Source organism: Galeopterus variegatus, unplaced genomic scaffold (assembly GCF_000696425.1).
Source record: "Galeopterus variegatus unplaced genomic scaffold, G_variegatus-3.0.2 Scaffold1199, whole genome shotgun sequence".
In the NCBI taxonomy this organism is placed as follows: domain Eukaryota; kingdom Metazoa; phylum Chordata; class Mammalia; order Dermoptera; family Cynocephalidae; genus Galeopterus; species Galeopterus variegatus.
The window spans coordinates 86,324-109,415 of NW_007727310.1; the positions used below are offsets into that span (position 1 = coordinate 86,324).

Here is a 23,092-nt window from a genome sequence, read left to right on the forward strand (position 1 = left end):
GAAGTGGTTAAACTAATTCAGTCTCCCATGATAGTACATATAAATTCCAGCCTCTCTAAATCCTAAAGAGGCAGAACATTTGCCCCCCAAAATGTAGTTGTATGGGGCATCAGGGGTACTCTATAAATCCCTTACTCTTCTGAGGTAGTGATTTGGTGCATGCAAATCATATGGGTTTTTGCTAGCGCCAGGCCATACAAACTCAATCTCTAAAGGTAAGGTATATGTATAAAACTGATTTGTCCTTTATCTCAGCTTACCTTGCTAAAAAGGTACTTAAGTGGAACTTAGGAGACTTAGTCTAGGACTAGTCATTTTGGGAGAAGGTGGGAATTGGCAGAAATGTTGGTTTGTGACAGAAGATTATCATATCAATCTAGGCCCTTGATTTCTGCACTCTGTGTTTCTTGTACTAAATATAATGTGCTACAAAAATCCTCTCACATCACAAGACAGATAAGAAACTCAGTTCAACTTCAGTATACTTTTAGACTTTCATTTTGCCCTTCCTAACAGTTGCCTTACCTTTTGCTGTGTCTGAAGGGAAGAGAATGGTCAGAGCCAGTGCGTAGGATGGAAGTAAGGAGCCAAAAAGACTGTGGAGAAGAGGGAGGAGGCAAGGAAGAAATAGGTGCTAGAGCAGTTATGATGGAGGGAGGCTGGGAAGAGCAGCTGGGTGGAGCCCTTGTGGAGGCTGTGCGCAGAGTTAACCCTTTCTAGGAAGGGTGTTTCTCATGCTTAGAGGGGTTTCCTGCCTTTGTCCCAATTGTCTTTCCCTAGGTTGTAGGGGAAGTAAATGTTGCTGGATCCTAAACCCTGGTGGGTGGAAAGGAGAGGCACAAAGTCTGGGACTGGAACTCTCGGTTCTCTTGGAGAAGCTCCTTCTTCCAAGGAGGAAGCAGCAGTGACCCAGCTGTTGCCAGCTGCAGTGGAAATTCTGAGCTCAAAGTCTCAGGCTGCTAGACCACAGCAAGCTCCACCCTGGGGCCTTGATAGGGATAGCAGCATGTGTGTCCTTTGGCCTACAGTCAGACTTCTCATGAGTCCCTCTCCTTGCCTAAATTTGGGAAATAATCCAAATATGTATCCCTGAAGGGCTAGGATCACTACATCCACCCCCATCCCCCTTTTAATGTGTTCTTTTTCCAGCCTCCAGGGCATTGCTTGGCTTATTCTGTCTAATCCTTTGGGTCACAGAAGTTTCACTAAAAAAATCAGTGAGGGGCCACCAAGGAGCAAAAACAAATCAATCAATCATCATATATTCTTTAGGGATGAGAGGAGAGATGGGAAAAAAATGCTTCTTTTGGGGTATTGGTTTCAAGTTCAGTCCCTGCCAGCTGTTTTTAGTTGCTCTCGTACTCCTGACTTTGTTAGTGATTTTTGTTCTGTCTCTTTAATACTTTCATCCTCCTAGAGTGGAATGTAGATGCTTTTTTTCTAATGGAACACCTCTAATGTAATCCCTGATCTGTGAGACTTCACGGCTAGTTTTGGGAACGCCACATGATTCTGCTGCCGAAGAATAATTTTCAAAAAGTTGGAAAACATGATTCTTGTACAGATATAGAATGAACATGTCAAAAAATTATTTAACTCATTAATGAGGGAACGAGCAGGATGGTGAAATGGGTTAAAAGAGCATTTGAGGAAATGAGTATTTATAGGCACTGAAGACAGAATGTTGGAATAAGATTGCTAGATTAGATACAAAACTGGTTCATGTCCTACAGGACAATAAAACCAGTAGCCTGTGGGATTATCATTTATACCAGACAGAAGTAATTTGTATTTCTACTGGACAAAAGTCTGCAGGTTAACTGCATCTTCACGGAGCCTGGGCCCTAATCATTAGTACTTCAAGCAAAGAAACATCCCTTAGATGATGAAATACTCCATGACTAGGCTTTTAGACTGTTCCAGAATGACATTGAAAGGCTGTTGGCGTCATCCTGGAACATCTCCTTTTGCTTTATCACCAAGTTTTAGATGATTTTTTTTCTTTTTCTTTCCTTCCTTCCTTCCTTCCATACATTTTTTTTTTGGCAGCTGGCTGGTGAGGGGATCCCAAGAACCCTTGACCTTGGTATGTTACTAGCACCATGTTCTAACCAAGTGAACTAACCAGCCAGCCATTAGATGATTTTTCTTAACACTGATGTTACATCGGTTCTTGTTCCTACTTTCCTCCCTAACACATTCAAATCTTGACAGTGAGAAGTAGAATTCTTTGTGGTGCTGATAAGACCAAAGTCCAGGGTTCAATCCCTGTACTGGGCAGCTGCCCCTCACCCCCCCAAAAAAAAGGAGAGAGAGAGAAATAGAATTATTAGAATGTGATAAAGCAGGAGAGAGAGCCATTTGCAGTAGATTAAAGTTGAGGTCCCTTGAATATAATAATAATAATAATAACAGTTAATATTTTCAAGTGCTTACCATGGGGTAGACATTATATGGGTATTAATTAACTCATTTCATATTTGCAGCAATTCTGTCTCCATTTTACAGGTGATGGTGAGGCTGAGACACAGAAAGTATTAAATGACTTGTTCAAGATCACACATAGCTAGAAAGTGGCAGAACCAGGATTTGAACCAAAGCAATTTGGCTCAGGTTAACCTTCAATTAGGGGGTCAGTAGAGGTGTGGGAATGGAGTGTGAGAGAAGAGAAATGTCTAGTTTTTTTCATAGGAGGAATGATATTTGTCCAAAAGAAGATAATAAGTATAGTAATATCAAAGATTATATTTAGTCCTGAAGCAAGTCTAGCCAGAGTTCTGCCCCTTACACATTCTGCTATGTGGACATTGTCAAGCTTCTTTCCCAAAAAGAAAGTCATCTCTTTCCAACTGGTGTCTGAGTCTTAGCTGGGGAAGAGGAGAGAAGTGTGTTGATATTATTAGGATTACAGTTACCTTATTTCTTGTAGGCACCTTTGGGGGATAGGTTTATAGTAAGGGTGGCATTTTTAATTCATTTATTTATTTTTTATTAAGATTTGAGTAGGAAAAGTTGTCCTAGTGGGAGCACAGGAAGGGCATGGATTTATTCACATGTCTCAATCTCTGTCCTATTCTTAGTCCCTGCCCCCAGATTATCACTTTGCATTTTCCTCTCCTTTAGATATGGCAAGATTGTTTCCACTAAGGCCATACTGGACAAGACCACAAACAAATGCAAAGGTGAGAGAACAGCTATCCTTGGTGATGGAAAGCAGCAGTGAATGAGGCCATCCCTTGCCTCTGCCCTTTACTGCTGAGAGTCCAAGTACTCAGTGCCAGGGAGGAATCTCTGAGGTTTCCAGGGTTAAAAGACTAGGAGATATTTAGATTCTTTGGTGACCAGATAGCTAGAGCTGAAAAGCTGTTTGGGGGACCCAAGTCCAGAAGACTGCACAGAGCACCTTCAAGTCCCTCGGGCTTGCTCTAGACCTTACGTTTCCCTGAATGGGGTGGTGGAGTATGTAGTGAGATTGTTTCTACCAAGAAAAGCAGTGTAAATGCTTTTTGAGGAGGGAGGGTGACTTGGTAGGTATTATTTCAGAAGATGAATAGTTTTATTGGGGTTTTGAGTGGTTCTTGGTGGAGCTGGAAGAGTGGAAGGAGGAGAAAGTGCTATAGGTTGTGTGGGGAGGGTCCTCTTCCAGTAGGTAGCTGGTTGTCTGTTCTGGAGAAGCTGCATTCCCTACATGCCTAGCATTTCTGGGGTGTGTCTAGAAAAGAAGGGGGGTTCCTTTAGAAGTATGGAGTGTGGGGCTGTGGATTATTAGAAGAGCCTCATTCCTGAAACCTCAGATTTCTTATGGGGGAGAGAGAAAGGCAGGGACACCACAAGGACCTCATTGCCCTTGGCAGTCTTAGACGTAAAGTAGACCAAATCTTGGGAGTTGAGGAGCACATGAATAACCACCTGAAACCTCTTAATTTCTGTTTCTCCCTACCATTTCTATTACATGGTTTATAACTCTTCCTTTGTCTCCTGAAAAGCTTGGTCCTCCTACCTCCCTTACACCTCTCACCTCCCAGTCATGCTGTTTCCCTGTTCCAGGCTATGGCTTTGTGGATTTTGACAGTCCTTCAGCAGCACAGAAAGCTGTAACAGCACTGAAAGCCAGTGGTATACAAGCACAGATGGCAAAGGTAAGGGTACTACCCCATGTCTGTCTTCGGAGGGGCTGTGGTTAGCACCAAAGTTCCAGTTTCAAGGCTTCCAAAGGGCTTAAGAACCACAAAATTGTTGGGCAATGGCTACCTGCAGTGCTTTCTGACTACATCTAGCCAAAGACAGTCTGGGCCAGGGTCCATTGAGGACCGCTGGCTGCTGGAAGAAGATTGTATTCAAAGTCTGCAGCAAGTAGCTCTGCCAACTCTGTTCATCTCATCAAGTTATTGTAAGCAGGCAAGAGAGTCAGGAGGCCTCTTCCAGTACTCCTGCTGCTTCCCTATCTCCACCCTGTCCTCACTTCCCTACCAGACAGATTGTGGTAGTTGCAACATTCTATGAAGAAGCCAGTTGTGCAACTCAGAAATTCAGAACAACGTTCTCCACCTCGCAATACTGTACCCTGTAGGGTTAGGGTGGCAGGTTGAGGAGGGGACAGGGAAGCCACAGCAAGGAAGGAAACTGTCCCTTCTCAGATCTCTCTGGAGCTGTTGTTTTCATGTAGATTACTAGAAAACCGGAAGCTTTTCTCTTAGATGGGACTGTCCCCTTGCCGTTCTGAAGCCGTTCTGAATACTATATGTAGAGCTGATGAGGCAGGCCTGCCAGCCACTTTTTCTATAATGGTTAAAGAAAAAGGAAGCCCCGAATGAAAGGCAGAAGAAGGATTAAGCTTGCTGGTGACCCACCGTCTAGGGCAGAACAATTGCTTAAATTCTTAAAAATATAACTCTTGGAAGATATTGCCATTTTGCACATTCTGTCATCTGGAAAGGCTCTCTGGAGTAAAGCCCTCTGACAAAAGCTCAAAGGTTTAGGAGCCTTCACGGTTCCTGGGAGACTATAGCTTTCAGGGCTCCTGGTGACTCAGTGAGCTACACATCTGGCTCTTTCTGTTCCCTTCTCTTCTCTTCCTGCTTTCCTTCCATAAGGAGTGAATAGTCATTCCTACTTAAAGGATTCTGCTGTGGCCGGAAAGGGGGGGGGGGATTACTCACAACAATCTAGCCAAGGAGCAAGGCAGTCCAAGAGAATCCAGCCTCTGGGACAGGCTGTTGGGGAAGAGGGAATAGTGCTGCTCTGCCTAGTTCTTAAAAAGACAGCCTAGCACCATTGATAACTTGTATTATGGGCTTGTATAGTACTGGAAATATTAAATCTGCTTTTTTCCCCCACTGGAGTCAATATGTAACCCCTGGTGGTGGGACCATATGTTACAAATAGTTAAGATTCTCTTTGTTTATGTGGGACCCTTCCTACTATCTCTTTTCTGAATTGTCACTTTGTGGTCGAGGGCTGAGGGTGGAAGAGGGATGAGAGATGTGAGCTTCATTTTCTCACTTTTATATCCATAGCAACAGGAGCAGGACCCCACAAATTTATACATCTCAAACCTCCCATTGTCAATGGATGAACAAGAACTGGAGGGGATGCTGAAGCCCTTTGGCCAGGTTATCTCTACCCGAATCCTTCGAGACACCAGTGGGACCAGCAGAGGGGTTGGCTTTGCAAGGTGAGGGCTGGCAAGAGTGGGGAGCAATGAGGTCAATAAAGAATGTCACTTAGAAGGTCACCAAAAATCTGTGCTCCTTTCCCCTGCAAGGGACCAAACTATTGGTCAAAAATACTTAACAGTAAATGAATCAAAAGTTAATTTTGTTATAAGGCACAACACTCAAAAAGCCATTAGCCCCCAAATCTTTATCCTTTCTCTGTTACTTCCTGCTACGTTAGCCTTTGTTCCTTTGATCCAGACCCAACCAGAATAAACTAATTCTGTACATTTTTATAGCTTACTGAGTAGTTTCTCAACCTATTATCTCATTTAATCTTTATAACAATCCTATGGGATAAATATTCTCTATTTTACAGATGAAGAAAGTAAGGGCTGGCCGGTTAGCTTTATTGGTGAGAGCATGGTCTTATAACACCAGCGTCACAGGTTTGGATCCCTGTACAGGCCAACTGCCAAAAAATAAATAAAAATATAGGTGAAGAAAGTGAATTCCTCAGGGGCTGGCCAGTTGATCAGAGCACAGCCTTATAACACTGAGGTCATGGTTCAGATCCTAACCAGCTGCCAAAAAAAAAAAGTGAATTCCTCAATGTGAAGTGATTTGCCCAAGGTCTCATAGGAGTGGGTGGTATAGCAGAGCCCTAATCCTTCTGGCTTTAAGATCAGTAGGAAGAGATGGAGGGTTTGGTCCACTATTTCAGATCTTTTGGGAGACCTACATTCTAGAACCAACTCTGCCACTAACTGCCCCTGTGATATCAAATCTTTGTGAACCTTGGTTTACTCTATGGAGTGGAGATTGATTTAGATGAGTGATTTTCTTAGGATTTTCCCTAGAGCTGCAGAGTTTTCCAGGGTGCCCTCTTCTGGGCTCAGGTGTCATTATTGTAGGGCTTTGGCCTCCCCTAGCCCACTTAAGAAATGGTTCTGCTTTTGTTTAAGATTTTGTTTCAAAGGGGATTCTGTTGCTTTTTTTAAAAGTTTGAAAACTATTGGACTAAGTGATCTGAAGATCCCTTTTTGTTTTATAATATCTTGTCTGGTCCTGGGTGTTTCAGACCCTGGGAACAAGGAATAGATCCTCTTCCCTAACAGACTCAATCTTGGTAGCACCACCTGCTGGCAATCCCAAGTATAACCAAAGGATAGTTCCTGGACTTGCGGTCATCAAACTTTTTTGCTCCCATATTCTCTTAAAGCAGAGGTTCTCAACCTTTCTAAGTTCATGGCACCCTTAGTTTTCATAGTAGTTTTTGCCCTAGACTAAAAGAAATACCCAGTAGTTCAATTTACTAAGTAATCAAATTGTCTAAATAACTTAATAAGTGTTTATGTTTTGGGGCTGGCCAGTTAGCTCAGTTGGTTAGGGCATGGTCTAACCAAGGTCAAGGGTTTGGATGCCCTTACCGGCCAGCCACCAAAAAAAAAAAGAAGAAAAAGAAAGTGTTTATGCTTTAATAACTTTGTAGCTGTTTGAAAAAAGTAAAACGCATACATTGAAAGAGAAAATATCTTTATTTCATTCATAAATAACTATACTTACTAATGGGATGTGTGCTTGTTGCACATTATACAGCTTTTTAAGCACTGGAATCAGAATAGACACCTACACCCTCACTTCCTGTTACACATTGGATTTTGTATGGTACTTGCTTTTGTCATAGCAACTATTGAAAACCCAGCTTTGCAAAAATATGATACTATCAAAAGGATTGTAGGGGGAGCTAATGTTGAAATGGTGAACTACTTTAAGTCAGGAGTGCACATGGTATCCAATGGATGTTACTGTATTTCTTCAAGGTGTTAAAATATCCCTCACTGTGCCTCTTTGAATTTACCACAGTGGCGCATGGTGCTTTAGAGCACAGTGTGGGAACTGTGGCTTTGTAGACTTTTGAAAAACTGAAATTTCTTGTACGTTTCTATGTTAATATCTACAAATTTTATTCATGTATGGATTCTTGCAAAGTATAATTTCCAGCAAATTATAAATATTGACATTTTAAATAAAACTGTTATATCATTTTAAAATGTATCCAGATGAGAGCTAAATATCATAGCAAATTAATATACAAAATCATCCATTTAAAAAGTACATGGGCCATTTCTTTTTTAATGGTCAAAAAATCTTATGTTGTTCTTATAACATTTTTTTTTCTTCTTGATTTTGTATTTCCATTCCATTTCCCTACAGAATTGTATTCAATGTAAAATATTTTTATAATTGAAAGTCTTTTTATAGATCATCCTTTTATACTGTCTCTGCAACAAAAATATACAGTATATACATTAAAAATTTCTTTCCCTGTGGTCATTAGGCTATGTTTATTAACCCATAAGAGAATTATCTTGATGATTATTAGTTCACAATTGCCCCAAACAACATAAATATAGTAAAATGTTTATGCAAAATTATTTTACATAAACCTTATTGGAAATGCTTCTTCTATGACATGGATAAGTTTTATTTTGTTAAAATTTTTCTAATTAGGGGCCGGCCCTGTGGTGCACTCGGGAGAGTGCAGCGCTGGGAGCGCAGCAGCGCTCCCACCACGGGTTCGGATCCTATATAGGGATGGCCAGTGCGCTCACTGGCTTAGCACAGTGCGGGCGACACCAAGCCAAGGGTTGCAATCCCCTTACCAGTCACAAAAAGGACAAAAAAAAAAGAAAATAAATTTTTTTTCTAATTAGGTCATGTAGTTATCAGTGAGTATTGTTTATTGCTATAACAGGAGAGTGTTTAATTCCACTTCTTTGTTCCTATTTTTTGTTTTCATGCTCAAAAACCTTGTTCACGTAAATAGATGGGAATGGAACAAGTTTTGTTAAAATAGGAATTCTTTGAATTCCTTCTGAATTATATGCCAAGAACCAAAGTGATCTATCATCAGACATGATTTTTGTGTGTCAATGGACAACTTGCTGAAGGTCCTCCAACTTTTTTGGAAGCAAAGAATTAGAAACCATCTTACTTACAAAAGGGATTTGTAACTCAGTTACCAATGCCTACTGTTGAATTGTAGAACAGGTGAAAAGTAAATTGAGAGGAGTTGATTGAAAGAGAGGACTTCAGCCTTGATTCTTTAGTAGTCATGAGTTCTCCTTCAGGCAGATCAGTTTTAGAAAAGAGTTTTTGAGGAAGCTGAGGTTCTGAAACTCTTCACACCTGCTCATCCTTTGGAAAGACTGTAAGGAGTAAAAGTAACACAATTGAAGATTACTGTTCGGGGATAACTAACAAGTAGTTTTTCTCTAAAAGATTCCATCTGAAGCTTTTTTCCCCCTTCAATTACCTCCTATGTAGGAATGGTTCATGTTTTTAGTGGTTATTGAAATATAAATATACTGTACCTTACTTTAAATATGGAAATAAATGACGATACTGTACCTTGTATTATATAGGCCCTTACAGTTTTTAGAATACATTTATCTACATTATCTCATTTGAGCTATACAACACTGTGTGGTAGGGTAGATGGGATATTATCTTTAAAGCACAAATGAGGAATTGGCCCCGAGGATTTTTGTGACTGTCCTAACTCACAGAACTTTGGGTAGTGAACTGGTGCTAGAATCTAGCTCCTGTGATTCCTTACTCAGTCCTCTTCCCCCAATAAGAATCTTTTAACTCAGTACTTCCCAATATTCTTTTTTTTCTATCACATGGACCATGAACCCTTTCTTGTTACTTTTCCCTGTCACAGACTCATGAAATTTTAATGATTTTATCAGTAGCTAATTAGACCTTGATAATTATAACCAGGAGTAAAAAATAAATATTGGCAAATTCTTAGCTTGTGCAGTATTATAACAGAAAAGGAACGATTTTCATTAGAAATTTTGTAATAAAAAATAATGGTAACAGTCACTATTTCTTGTATTTTTTATGTACCATACATAATAGTAGGCTCATTCATCAGTACCTCGTTTGGAATATTAATAGCTTGAAGCTCTCCATTATTCCTTTGAGGATCCTCAGGAGCTGATTGAGAGAACCTTCATTAGAAACTGGGTTTGCTGGACTGGCCAGTTAGCTCACTTGGTTAGAGTGCGGTGCTGATAACACCAAGGTCAAAGGTTTGGATCCCTGTACCAGCCAGCTGCCAAAACAAAACAAAAACAAAAAAGAAGCTGGGGTTGCCTCTTCAAGATACCTTGAATTTGTGTGGTGGAAACTGTTTCTATAGTCATAACTTTTGGATCATATGCAAGGCTGGGAACTTAGAGCTTTCTCTTCGAATGTATGGAGAGCACAAATCCTGAAGAAGCTAGAGCCTAACCCCTCTTGTGCTCCTTAGGATGGAGTCCACAGAGAAGTGTGAAGCCATCATCACCCACTTTAATGGAAAATATATTAAGACACCCCCTGGAGTACCAGGTGAGGCATCTGGGAATCAAGCTAAGAGGGTCACAGGTTTTTACTTCCAGTGAGGATTCTGGAGGAATTTTGCATGAGTGAGTGGGCTAAATGAGGTGGGACTCAGCTTGCCCATCTGGTTTCTCTCTTGGCAGCCCCTTCTGATCCATTGCTTTGCAAATTTGCTGATGGTGGGCCAAAGAAACGACAGAACCAAGGAAAATTTGTACAAAATGGACGGGCCTGGCCAAGGAATGGAGACATGGTAAGATGACATCTGAGGAGATAGGAGTATTAAGGATATTAAAGTAGAATGGAAATTACCGTGGCCTGATTTCTGTGAGCTTAGGTGTCAGGCTTGAGAGCTACAATATGTAACTGAGAGATGCTGGCTGCTTAACATACTCTTCAATGTGGATCTCGAGTGGGGTTTTGTAGCCAGCACAATCAGAAAAACTCTGGAACAGCTGTAATGGGACTTGTTCAGACTTTAATCAGTTGAGTTAAATACATCTCCAGCCTTGACATTCTGGGCTTGCTCCTGCTCTCACCTAAGTGCTCACAATATGAACGCTGTGTTCTTTCTTTATAGGGTGGTATGGCCTTGACCTATGACCCCACCACAGCTCTTCAGAATGGGTAAGTGTGTTTTATATAATCAGGCCACCTGAAAATGACAGTGACCTGCATCCAGGCACTTGGATGTTTCATCTTGATTTTCAAATAGCAGTTAGTGGAAAGTGGCTGTGTTTATCAGTGGGGGCCCTTACCTTGTAGTTTCCTGTGACTAATTACTGATTGAGGTTCCTTCCTACAGGTTTTACCCAGCTCCTTATAATATCACCCCCAACAGGATGCTTGCACAGTCTGCACTCTCCCCATATCTTCCATCACCTGTGTCTTCATATCAGGTTTGTTTTTGCCTAAAAAATGTTGTGGTGGTTTTCCCTATCATTGTATTTTAGGTGAAGGAATATAAGGCTAGAAATGACTTGGTTTTTGGTTTTTCCTTTATATGTATACAAATAATTTTACATAAAAGCATAAAATGTGATCTGTGTGTGTGTGTGTGTTTACACACATGAGGGATCTTTAAAAAGTTCATGGAATGATTTGTTATTATCTTTTAATTCTGTTTTTCACAGACTTTTTGAAGTACTCTCGTGTGTGTGTGTGTGTGTGTGTGTGTGTGTGTGTGTCTGTACACACACACCCTGTTTTAGTGGCATCCTCTTATTTGTCCTTCTACCACCTCCACAAGAAAGTCCATGTTAATTTCCTACTATTTAGTATTTTCCATATTTTTCTTCATGTGAAATACACATATGTGCAGTGTATTAGAAGTCATTTATTTTATAAAAATTGGACCATATTAAATATATTTTTTACATTTTGCTCTTTTCACTTATTTGTATCTTAGACCAGAGATTCTCAAAGTGTGGTCCCTGGACCAGCAGTATTATTATCACCTGGGAATTTTTAGAAGCACAAATTTTTGGACCCCACTCCAGAGCTACTGAATTAGGAACTCTGAGGAGGGACCCATCAATCTGGGTTTTGGAATTTTTTTTTTTTTTGGTGGCTGGCTGGTACAGGGATCTGCACCCTTGACCTTGGAGCAAGTTATCAGCACCATACTCTAACCAAGTGAGCTAACCGGCCAGTCTGCACTCTGGGTTTTAACAAGCCCTCCTGGTGATTCTATTGCAGCTAATGTTGAGGTCCTCTGCTCGAATTATTTCTTTTTTATTGACTGTCTTATATTTCATGCTGCAAATATACCAGAATTCTTTAGCTACACATTCACTAGATTTCCGTTTTTTACTGCTACAAAAAATGCTTCTTTGCCTAAATCTTTACATATGAGTGTTTTTATTTCTGGGGGCTAGAGTCCTAGGAGTGGGATTGCAAGGTTGAATAGTATGAGGATTTTCAGTTTTGTGGATGTTTTCCAGGTTGCTTCCCACAAAGGCTGTGGAACTCACATTTCCACCAGCCACGTATGAAAGTACCCATTTCCCTCCATCCATAGATGTCATTGCTCTTTTAAAATCTTTTTAAAATTTTTCCTGTCTTGATGAATGTACATTGTTACTTTAATTTGCATTTCCCTGAATACAGGTGAATTTAAGCATTTTTTGTTTGTCATATTTTGATTTGCCCTACTCTGATTGCTGTTCATATGCTTTGCCCATTTTTCTCTTTGGTTATTTGTCCTTTTTCCCATTGACTTGTAAAAAGTCTTTGTATATTCTAAGTGTCAATCCTCTGAATGTTATCTTTATTACATATATTTTTTTTGAAATTTATTTTTAATCTATTGACTTTGTGGTCCTTAATCTTTAGCTGTGTATCACTTGGAGAGCTTATTAAAACCTAGGTTTGGGCCGGCCCGGTGGCGCACTGCTACAGTGCGCCGCTTGGGAGTGCGGCAGCGCTCCCGCCGAGGGTTCGGATCCCACATACAGACCGGTTCCCGCTCATTGGCTGAGCGAGGTGCGGGCGCAACACCGAAGATTGCGATCCCGTTGCCGGTCCCAGTCCGGTACGTGCGTGACACTGAGGGTTGCGATCCGTTGCCGGACATGAAAAAAGACAAAAAGAAAAAACAAACAAACAAACAAAAAAACCTAGGTTTACGGGCCGGCCCAGTGGCGCACTGCTACAGTGCGCCGTTTGGGAGCGCGATGACGCTCCCGCTGAGGGTTCGGATCCCACATACAGACTGGTTCCCGCTCACTGGCTGAGCGAGGTGCGGGCGCAGCACCGAGGGTTGCGATCCCCTTGCCAGTCCCGGTCCGGTACAGGCACGACACTGAGGGTTGCGATCCGTTGCCAGACACGAAAAAAGACAAAAAAGGAAAAAGAAAACAAAAAAAACCTAGGTTTAGGGCCAGCCCGGTGGCGCTCCCGCCGAGGGTTTGGATCCCATATAGAGACCGGTCTGCTCACTGGTTGAGTGTGGTGCGGACGCGACACCGAGGGTTGCAATCCCATTACTGGTCACGAAAAAAGACAAAAAGGAAAAAAAACCCAAAAAACTAGGTTTAGAATCACTTGGAGAGCAGCTTTCTTTTTCTCTTTGTTTCATCTTTTTTGGGGGTTTTTTGGTGGCTGGTTGGTACAGGGATCGAACCCTGGACCTTGGTGTTATCAGCACCATACTCTAGACAGCTGAGCTAACCAGCCAGCCCCCCTCTTTCTTTCTTTCTTTCTTTTTTTTTTTTCTTTCTTTGTTTCTGTGTGTCTTTCTTTTTTCCTTTCTTTCCTTCTTTCTTTTTCCCTTTCTTCTTTCTGTCTTTGTTTTTGTGTGTATTTCTTTTTTCTTCTGTTTTTCTTTCTTTTCCTCTGTATTTCTTTTCTTCCTTTCTTTTCTTTTTTTAAATTTTTAAAAATTTTTGGCTACAAAACAAATCTAAGGAAATTTAGAGAATTCACAAATGTGTGGAAATTAACACTCTCCTAAATAAACAATGGGTAAAAAGAAAAATCACAGGGAAATTAGAGAGTACTTTGAGATAAAAATCAAAGCACAACATATCAAAATTTATAGGATGCAGGGCTCAGCTCATGCAGTGCTCAGAGGAAAATTTATACTTATAAACACCTATACCTAAAATAAGAAAAATCTCAAATCAGTAATGTATATTTCTACCTTAAAAAAATAGAAAAAGGGGCTCAAAAGCAAATATGAATAGGAAATAACAAAGATTACAACAGAAACACATGAAATAGGGAATTAAAAAACAACAGAGAAAATCAACAAAACTAAAACTTGATTTTTTAAAAAGATCAACAAAATTTGCAGACCTTTATCTAGATTGACCAAGAAAAAGAGAAGACCAAAATTGCTAAAATCAGAAATAAAGCAGGGGCATTATTGTCATTATGTTTTTTGTGGTGGTAAGATTTAGTTTTTCTCTTTCTCATTTGCATTTTTGTCCTACCAGTGGGTTTTGTTCTTTTTTTTTTTTTTTCATGAACTTTAAAAAAAATTGAAACATAATTGATTATATATGTTTCTGGGGTACAGATTTGAATATCAATACATGTGTACAATATGTGGTGATCAAATTAGGATAATTAGTATACTCATGTTTATGGGTTTTGTTCTTTCCTGTATATTCATAGTAATGATTAATATTTTTCAAATTCCAGTTGAAGGATTTGCTTGATGATTTCTTGTAGGGCTGATCATGAGTGGTAAATGCCCACAGTTTTTGTTTGTCTGGAAAATACACAGTTTTTCCCTCATTTCTGAAGGATAGCCTTGCTGGGTATAGTATTCTTGGCTGGTAGTGTTTTTCTTTTGGTATTTTGAAAATACCATCCATTTTCTTTTTCTTTTTCTTTTTTTAAAAAGATGACCGGTAAGGGGATCTTAACCCTTGACTTGGTGTTGTCAGCACCACACTCTCCCAAGTGAGCTAACTGGCCATCCGTATATAGGGATCTGAACCCATGACCTTGGTGTTATCAGCACCACACTCTCCCAAGTGAGACATGGGCCAGCCCCTACCATCCCATTTTCTTCTGGCCTGTGAAGTTTCTGTTGAGAAGTCTGCTGTTAATCTGATAGGGGCCCCCTTGACACTTTTCTCTTGCTTCTTTTAAGATTCTCTCTTTGTCTTTGAGCTTTTCCAGTTTTACTGTAATGTGTCTCGGAGAGGATCTTTTTGGGTTGAATCTGTTTGGAGATCTTTGAGCCTACTGGATCTGAAGGTCCATGTCTCTCCCTATACCTGGGAAGTTTTCTGTTGTTATTTCATTGAATGGGTTGTCCATGCCTTTTCCTTTCACCTCCCCTTCTGGAACACCCATGATTTGAATGTTTGTGCGCTCAAGGTTGTCTGGTAGCTCTATTAGATTTTCTTCATTTTAAAAAATTCTTTCTTCCTTTTTTTTGTCTGCCTGGGTTATTTTGAAAAACTGTCTTCAAGATCAGAAATTCTTTCTTCTGCTTGTTCCAGCCTGCTGCTTATGCTATCAGTTGTGTTTTGTATTTTGTTGAGTGAATCTTCCATGAATTCTGCTGCATTCTTTTTTATGGTATTAATTTCTTTGTAAATTTCCTCCTTCATATCCTGGATTTTTTTTCCTCATTTTATTTGTTGTCTAACTGAGTCTTCTTGAATCTTAGTGAGCTTCCTTATGATTGTTGCTTGGAATTCCTTTTCAGTCATTTCAAGAGTTTCCTGCTATATGGTGTCTGGTATTTGAGAATTACTGTATTCTTTTGGTGGTGTCATAGTTTCTTGGGTTTTCATACTTCTAGTATCTCTATGTTGATGTCTGGTCCTCTGGTAGAGCAGTTGCTTCTTCTATTACTCTGGAGTGGTCTTTGAGGAGAGAGATGTCCTCTTCTTTTTCCAGTCTCCACTGGTGACTCTTCTTGTGTTAATGCAATCGAGTGTCTGGTGGGCTGCCTCCATGATGGCTGTGGCTACTGCTGTGGCTTCAAAATGCTTTTTCGGCAGTGTGGCTGTGGTGGTGGCTGTGGTGGGCCACCCACATGGAAGTGGTGTTTTTGGTGAGCTTTCTTGCCTGTTTCTGAGCAGGGGGTGCTGCCCTTGACCACAGCCTAGGACCCAGGGTGTGTTCTCTTGCCTGCTTCTAGGCAGAGGGGCTGCCCTTGGCTCCTCCTTTCCTACTTTCTTTCTATCGTTGTTTCTGTGCGTCTTTCATTCTTCTTTTTTTCTCCCTATCTTTCTGTTTTCTTTTTTATAACAATTAAACTTCTGAATGACCTAATACATTTCTTTTCATTTTTTTTTTTTTTTTTTTTGGCTGCTGGCTGGTAAGGGGATCTGAGCCCATGCCCTTTGTATTACAAAGCTGTGCTCTAACCAACTGAGCTAACCAACCAACTCTAATCCATTTCTAAGGCATAAATTCTTCACTCTGTAAACGTCAGATATGATCTCCATTCAGAATCATATAGAAAAATACCTAGTTGATTTTCTGACTTGGATGCCTTGTAGACATTACATATTAAGGACAGTCCAACTCTAAAAAAAAAAGAGAGAGAGAGAGAATCACTTGGAGAGCTTATTAAAACCTAGGTTGGGGCCGGCCCGGTGGCGCACTGCTACAGTGCGCCGCTTGGGAAGCGCGGCAGCGCTCCCGCCGAGGGTTCGGATCCCACATACAGACCGGTTCCCGTTTACTGGCTGAGCGAGGTGCAGGGGCAACACCGAGGGTTGCGATCCCGTTGCCGGTCCCGGTCCGGTATGGGCGCGACACTGAGGGTTGCAATCCGTTGCCGGTCACGAAAAAAGACAAAAAGGAAAAAAACAAAACAAAACAAAACAAAACCTAGGTTGCTGGGCACCACATGCAGAGTTTCTGATTCAGTAAGTCTAGGGTAGAAGCAAGAATTTGCATTTCTCACAAATTCCCAGATGATGCTACTGCTGCTATTACAGGGACCAGATTGTGGGAATCACTAGTTTTTGCCATACAAAAATTTTAAATTTGTATATATTTAAATATGTCTTTTTCTTTCATAGCTTTTGAATTTCCTATCTTAAAAAGTCTTCCCAGTCTCTATATTGTATATCTGGTCTTAAAGATTTCATCTTTCTGTTTTAAACTTAAATATGTAATCATCCGGAATTTAGTTTTCTTCATGACATAACATAGAGATCCTATTATAAAATTTTAACCAGTTGTTCTAGCACCAAATTATTAAATAATTCATCTTTTTCCCGCTGAATTGAAATGCCTTGGCAAACCATAATATACTTTCTGTGACTATAAATTGGCCTATTCTGGACATTTCATATAAATGAAATCATACAATATGTGGTCTTTGTGTCTGGCTTTTTTCACTTAGTATGTTTTCATGGTTCATCCACGTTGTCGCACATATCAGTACTTCATTCTTTTTTAATGGCTGAATAATGTTACATTGTATGGATATATGTCATTTTGTTCCTCCATTTATCAATTGATGGCCATTTGAGCTGATTCCACTTTGTGGCTATTATGAATAATACTGCTTTGGACATGCATGTACAAGTTTTTGTGTAGACATATGTTTTCAGTTCATGTGGATTTATACCTATCAGTGAATTTGCTGAGTTACCTAGTAACTCTATATTTAACTTTTTGAGGAACTGTCAAAGTGTTTTCCAGAGTGGCTGCACCATTTTAGATTCCCACAAATAGTGTAAAATATTTGTTATTCTGTCCTTTTAATTGTAGCTATCCTAGTGAGTGTGAAGTGGTATGCCACTGTGTTTTTGATTTGCATTTAGGCCTCTTTCGTGTGTTTATTGCCAATTTGCATATCTTCTTAGAGAAATGTCTGTCTAAATCCTTTGCCCATTTTTTAATTGGGTTACTTATTGACTTAAGAGTTGCTAATATTTTTTAAATAGTTTATTTTTAATGTTTCTATTTTCTTTTCTTTTTTTTATTAGCATATTCATTGTTACAAATCATACTTATTCTTTATGCCCCTTATCCAGTCTCCCCCCCTATCCCTTCTCCTTCCACTTCCTCCTCCCCTCCCCCTAATGTTTCTATTTTCTGAGGGGGGCATTCCAACTTTAGGGGGCTTTGCTGAACATTATCAGATCATTAGGCTGAACAACAGTTTCTAGGCAATAACATTTTTTGTTTGTTTTTGCTTACACTAGAGAGTGACTCAGACATCTCCTCTACAAGTACCTAATCCATCTTGGATGCACCACCAGTCATACCTCATGCAGCCTTCAGTGAGTGTTCAGAAGTGGGCAGAAGCCAAAGAGGCAATTTGATGTAAAGAAAAACAATGGGCTTTGATGACAAGAGATGTGGGTGTGAGTTCTGGCTCAGTCCCTTGTGCAACCCAGCTATAAGACCTTAAATTCTGTGAATCTGTTGTTCTTAGACAAGGGTCCCTCCAGACTGATGGGCCAAGTGCCTATTGCTGTTGCACAGCTGGGTTGCTGCTCACCTACCATTCCCCAGGATTTTAAAATGTCTATTTAATGATCCTAATAGCCATCTATCAGTTCTTTAGGCTGTCTCACAGGATGCTGCCAACTAGCCTTGTCCTTTATTTCTGCCTGTAGGGTTCAGTTCTGACTCCAGGAATGGATCATCCCATTTCTCTCCAGCCTGCCTCCATGATGGGACCCATTACCCAGCAACTGGGACACCTCTCCCTCAGTAGCACGGGCACGGTAAAGCAGGATATTTCTGGTTATAAACTCCTACACAGCAAGGAATATCTGTGTAATACTCTTCAACATAAATAGTTATGAATGGTGATGGAATCACTTCAGTGTCATGGAGGGTACACTCAGAATAGGAGATAAACTAAAATGATAATAATCTGTGAGCCAGAAGTGCAGCCATTCTGCTCCCCAGCTCACCTCTTTTTACTTATTTCTACTCATGAAATTAAATGAATAGTGTTTCTCTCTGCATATTAGTTTATCTAAGTGTTCATACACATTTACTAGAAATCCTTATCAAAATACTAACAGGAAGAATGGATGAAACTTACTGGATTTCTTTTAGGCCTGCTGCATTCTGACCTGCTCCATTTCTGACCTGGACTGGTTTACCCCTCCTTTGGTAACCTGGAGGTCCCCCGTTCCCAGGAGGCCACCACATTGATGTTGAACTTATTACGGACACTTGATTAGCGTAGTGCACTACAGCCCAAAACTCCTGGGCTTAAATGATCCTCTGGCCTCAGCTTCCTGAATGTCTGGGACTACAGGCACATACCACTGCACCTGGTAGCCTGCTGCATTCTGATTTGCACAGGAAGCAGAGAGGGCAGAGAAGGCACTGTGTTGAGGCAAAGCAGGAGAAGACAGGAAAGAGAGTCATATAGGTAGAAGTCTCTCTAAGCCAGCATACTTTAGGACCACCTGGGGTACTTTTAAGAAGTCAATGTCAAGACCAATTAAATTAGACTCTCTCAGGAATAGAAGACAGGCACCTTTTAAAAAGGTCCCCAGATGCTTTAAATGTAGCCAAGGATCACTGCTCTAAGCCTATTGATGTTTTTCATTCTAGTATATGCCAACAGCTGCAGCTATGCAAGGAGCTTACATTTCCCAGTACACCCCGGTGCCTTCTTCCAATGTTTCAGTTGAGGTAAGAGCATTATCATTTCTTTGAATTGAAGATAGGAAAGTGAACAGGCAGGTTTTCCTACGATCAAGATCTTCCTTTACGATGATGCTGATTCTGTGTTCACAAATAGCTGGTAGGTATATGAAGAATGTGGGAAGGACTTAGTCTGTGTTTGTGAATAAAGCCCTTCCTCACATTTGGCCAGCCAGTAGTTCGTTCCAGGATGCTGGCTTGTATTGACTAGTGTGCCTTTGGAAGAAGACAAGCTGCTGTAAATGTTGGGGAAGTGGTGCTGTATGTGCGCACACTCATACGTGTGGAGAGTAGGTAGATTGGGGAGGGAACTCCACCTTAAGTGGGTTTTAGCTAGGCTGCTTTAGTGGGACATGAGGAAAGGAACCCACAAGATGACTCTCCTTGGATATGGTACAGGAGAGCAGCGGCCAACAAAATCCAGTGGCGGTGGACACGCCCTCAGACCATGGAGTCTATTCTTTCCAGTTCAACAAGTAACAGAGGGTAAGAATCACATGTTGGGGGGTGCGGAAGAAGAAATCTCTACATTCCTGCTCTCTGTTATTTCTCCATTCCTGATGGAGCCTAGGGGAACCGTCACTTTTTATATGCGTTACATTCAAAGATACAAAAAAAACTTCTTTTCTTTTGCAAAGAATTTTTTTTTGTTTTGGTTTTAACTGCTATGTACTCTTTCCATGTCCCAAAGAGTCATGGTGGTTAGAGCTTCTTCTCATCTGTATGAAATATGGTTTTTGATGTATTGGAATTATTTGGGGAGGATTTTTAAATGATTTTTTATTATTTCTTAAAAAAAAAAGATGTGGTGCTAGAACATTGACAAAGGAGTCCTACTTACTGAGTTAATTTTTTTATTATTTTATTTTATTTTATTTTACTTTTTTTGCAGATTTGAGCTTTGACCTTGGTTACTTACTAAATTTATAGACTTTTTTTGATGTGTTTGTGTTCAAGAAAATATGCAGATTTTAAAAATTTTGTTTTGTAAAGCTCTCAGCTCACACACCCTGTTTCCTCTTCACACATTTTATGCCTGCTTTCCCTCATCCAGATTGTTCTTTTTCTCTTTTCCATACAGCCAAGCCTGCCTACTTTGCCTTTTTACAGGTTTTAATTTTGTGGATTTCTTTTTTGAATGAAATTTCATATGGAAGTTTTTGAGGGCTGGGCAAGAAACAAGGCAGAATACTAAGCAGGCAATGGAAGCGGCTTTTTCTCCCTCTGCCCTGCCACATCCTGGGAGAAAAGACTAGACTTTGGCTTCAGGAAGCAAAGATGTGACCTAGGCTCATCGGAGATAATTCTACAGCTTTTGGGAACCACCCTTGAGCCAAATTTGGTTGATGACTAAGTCTTCCCTGGCAAATTCTGGAAGGATGGACTTACTGACTTCTGATTAACTCTTCTCACTGCCAAGGCCAACACTCTGAGGAGGTATCTTTTCCAGCTACAGCTTTTTGAGAATACCTGCCTTCCTGCCTTCTGGAGAATCTTCTTTTCTGCCCCGAGTCCCATGGTTCCTCTCTTCCCTGTTGCACATTGCTGTGCTCAGAGCCTTTGTAGCTGTGGCCTAGCTGAATCCACCTAGGCTCTCTCCCCACTGTGGAAGATCTGCTGCTTCACCTATAGACCAGTGGTTCTCAACAGGAAGTGGTTTTGTCCCCCAGACACTGCTGACAACATCTGAAGACATTTTTGATTGCCGTGCCTGGAGGTGGGGTATGTGTGCTACTGGTGTCTAGTGTCCAGGGATGCTGTTAAACATCCTACAGTGCACAGGACAACTCCCACTACTCCCAACAAAGAATTATCTGGCTCAAAATATCAATAGTGCAAAGGGTAAGAAACCTTGATATAGACAGTGTTGTTCCTGCCTCCTGGGATGAGGTGAATTCCCATCCCAACTCTGGACACACAGTGCCTTTTGACACTCATGCAACTGGTTGGGAAGGATGAAACTGGGATCCTTGAATTCTCCCCAGGCTTTGACCTTTGACACCTCTGCATACCGCAAGAGCTGTCCTTGAGAGGCTTGTGGCTGTGAGAGATCAAGGTGGGGACTGTTCTGTGTGCACTATGCAGAAGTGGAATAGGACAAAGCTCTTTGTAACTGTCCAGAGCAACCTGACCTGCCCTGGTGTGTTTGGACCCCTTCCCCAGGGAACCAGGACATCAGAAATAATTTTCCTTCTTGTAGAAGGATGTCAGGGAACTATGATAGAAAAGGGCAATAAATTACATCTCATTATTTATAAGGTCAGGAGTCCTTTTAAAAACCTTGTATCTTACTCTTTAATGATCCGCTTTTGTAAGACCTGACTCTGTGCACATGGAGACCAACAGAAGAAAGCTTTTGCCCATCTTCTAGGAAATAAGATCCTGCTCCTGTCTTTTCCCAGTTACTCCCTTATGCACTGAAAGGAGAATTCTGCTTTCCTTCACTTCAAGGCCGGGTGCCTGTCCACCAGACAATCAGACAAAGCCAAATGATGGAGGATGGAGAAACATATGTTCATTAGGCTGGCTGTAGGGAGAGGAAAGGGATGATATCGGGGAAAAATAGATTGTAGTATCAGTTCTTGTACATACAGCTTGGGCCCACTTTCCCTTCCTTTGCACCCACCCCAGAATTGAGAGTCCCAATGCTCCCTTCCCCCAGGCTGTCCTTTGTACATCTTGAGGGGGGAAATAGGTAGGATGTAAAGTGTAAAGGAAGAAATTGCCACTATTTTCTCATTGGTGCTTCCAACCTCAGGTAGGGCTTATCCAATGTAAAATAGCCCCAAGCCCAGTAACCTTCTAGAGGTGTTTGGCTGGGCAGAAAGATCCTGTTTTTGAGTTTCCAGTCTTCAGTCAAGGAAAACATACCATAGCTCCTTTCTTGTCACTGGCCTTTAAGAAAAAGAGAAAACAAATCTAAAATTCTATTCATTTGATTGATGGTACATTGGGGGATACTTGCTGTGCTAGGTTTAGTGCAATGGAGGCCTTTCGCTTGTAGAAACTACTGTAGCTGTCACTGTCACCTTCTGTGCATCCCAGAACTCCTGATTCTGTCCCCTTTCTCTGTCTTTAAAAATAATGTTAAATGGGGGCCAGCCCGGTGACGCACTGCTACAGTGCGCCGCTTGGGAGTGTGGCGCTCCCGCCGAGGGTTCGGATCCCACATACAGACCGGCCGCTCACTGGCTGAGCGAGGTGCGGGAGCAACACCGAGGGTTGCGATCCTGTTGCCGGTCCCGGTCCGGTACGGGCGCGACACTGAGGGTTGCAATCCATTGCCGGTCACGAAAAAAAAAAAATGTTAAATGGCCATTATTTTTTGTTTTGTTTTAAATTTTTAAGTTAACTTTTGGGGTTCTCATGTGAATGTACTTGTTAGATTCTATTAATGAGAGTTTCTGGTTTGGGCATGGGAAGTGATGGGTAGCCTGAAGAATTTCTTTTTGGTGCTTTTGGTTTACACTCATATTTTTCCCTCTAGTTAGTTCATTTCTAACAGTGGGTGAGTGATTGGAGAAAGGAGGAAAAGGAATGAGGCATACTGTTTCTCCTATGACATAGCCTATTGGTCAGGGAGGTGGCAGGGGAATTGTAGGGGACCCTTCCAGCTCAGTCTAGGGTAGGGCTCTTTATTTTTATTTTTTTGTCCTTTTTGAGACCGGCCGCACCGCGCTCAGCCAGTGAGCGCACCGGTCATCCCTATATAGGATCCGAACCCACAGCGGGAGCGCTGCTGCGCTCCCAGCGCCGCACTCTCCCGAGTGCGCCACGGGCTCGTCCCTAGGGTAGGGCTCTTTAAATACTAGGCCTAATGTTTTATAAGTCCTGTCTTCCCGCCCGGCCTGTGGCTCACCTGGGAGTGTGGTGCTGACAACACCAAGTTAAGGGTTAAGATCCCCTTACTGGTCATCTTAAAAAAAAAAAAAAAAAAAAAAAAA

At 41.2% G+C, this 23,092-nt stretch overlaps 1 protein-coding gene across 6 annotated transcripts in view; it reads left to right on the forward strand.

The window, feature by feature from the left end:
• The window catches only part of RBMS2 (RNA binding motif, single stranded interacting protein 2), a 51,186-nt gene extending 29,780 nt beyond the window's left edge, over nucleotides 1-21,406 (forward strand). For 2 of the 6 annotated variants that reach the window (XM_008575479.1, XM_008575474.1), the window contains 11 exons: nucleotides 3,124-3,182; nucleotides 4,048-4,139; nucleotides 5,517-5,674; nucleotides 9,979-10,058; nucleotides 10,193-10,302; nucleotides 10,630-10,676; nucleotides 10,855-10,948; nucleotides 17,681-17,758; nucleotides 18,098-18,208; nucleotides 19,056-19,136; nucleotides 19,548-20,151. In XM_008575479.1, coding sequence (XP_008573701.1) covers nucleotides 3,124-3,182; nucleotides 4,048-4,139; nucleotides 5,517-5,674; nucleotides 9,979-10,058; nucleotides 10,193-10,302; nucleotides 10,630-10,676; nucleotides 10,855-10,948; nucleotides 17,681-17,758; nucleotides 18,098-18,208; nucleotides 19,056-19,136; nucleotides 19,548-19,628 — 991 coding nt within the window. In that variant the 3' untranslated portion in view covers nucleotides 19,629-20,151. Of the gene's footprint in view, nucleotides 1-3,123; nucleotides 3,183-4,047; nucleotides 4,140-5,516; nucleotides 5,675-9,978; nucleotides 10,059-10,192; nucleotides 10,303-10,629; nucleotides 10,677-10,854; nucleotides 10,949-17,680; nucleotides 17,759-18,097; nucleotides 18,209-19,055; nucleotides 19,137-19,547; nucleotides 20,152-20,229 lie in introns of those variants that run through there. The other 4 variants (XM_008575476.1, XM_008575475.1, XM_008575478.1 and 1 more) reach the window with 4 other exon arrangements.
• Nucleotides 21,407-23,092: the final 1,686 nt, after the last annotated feature.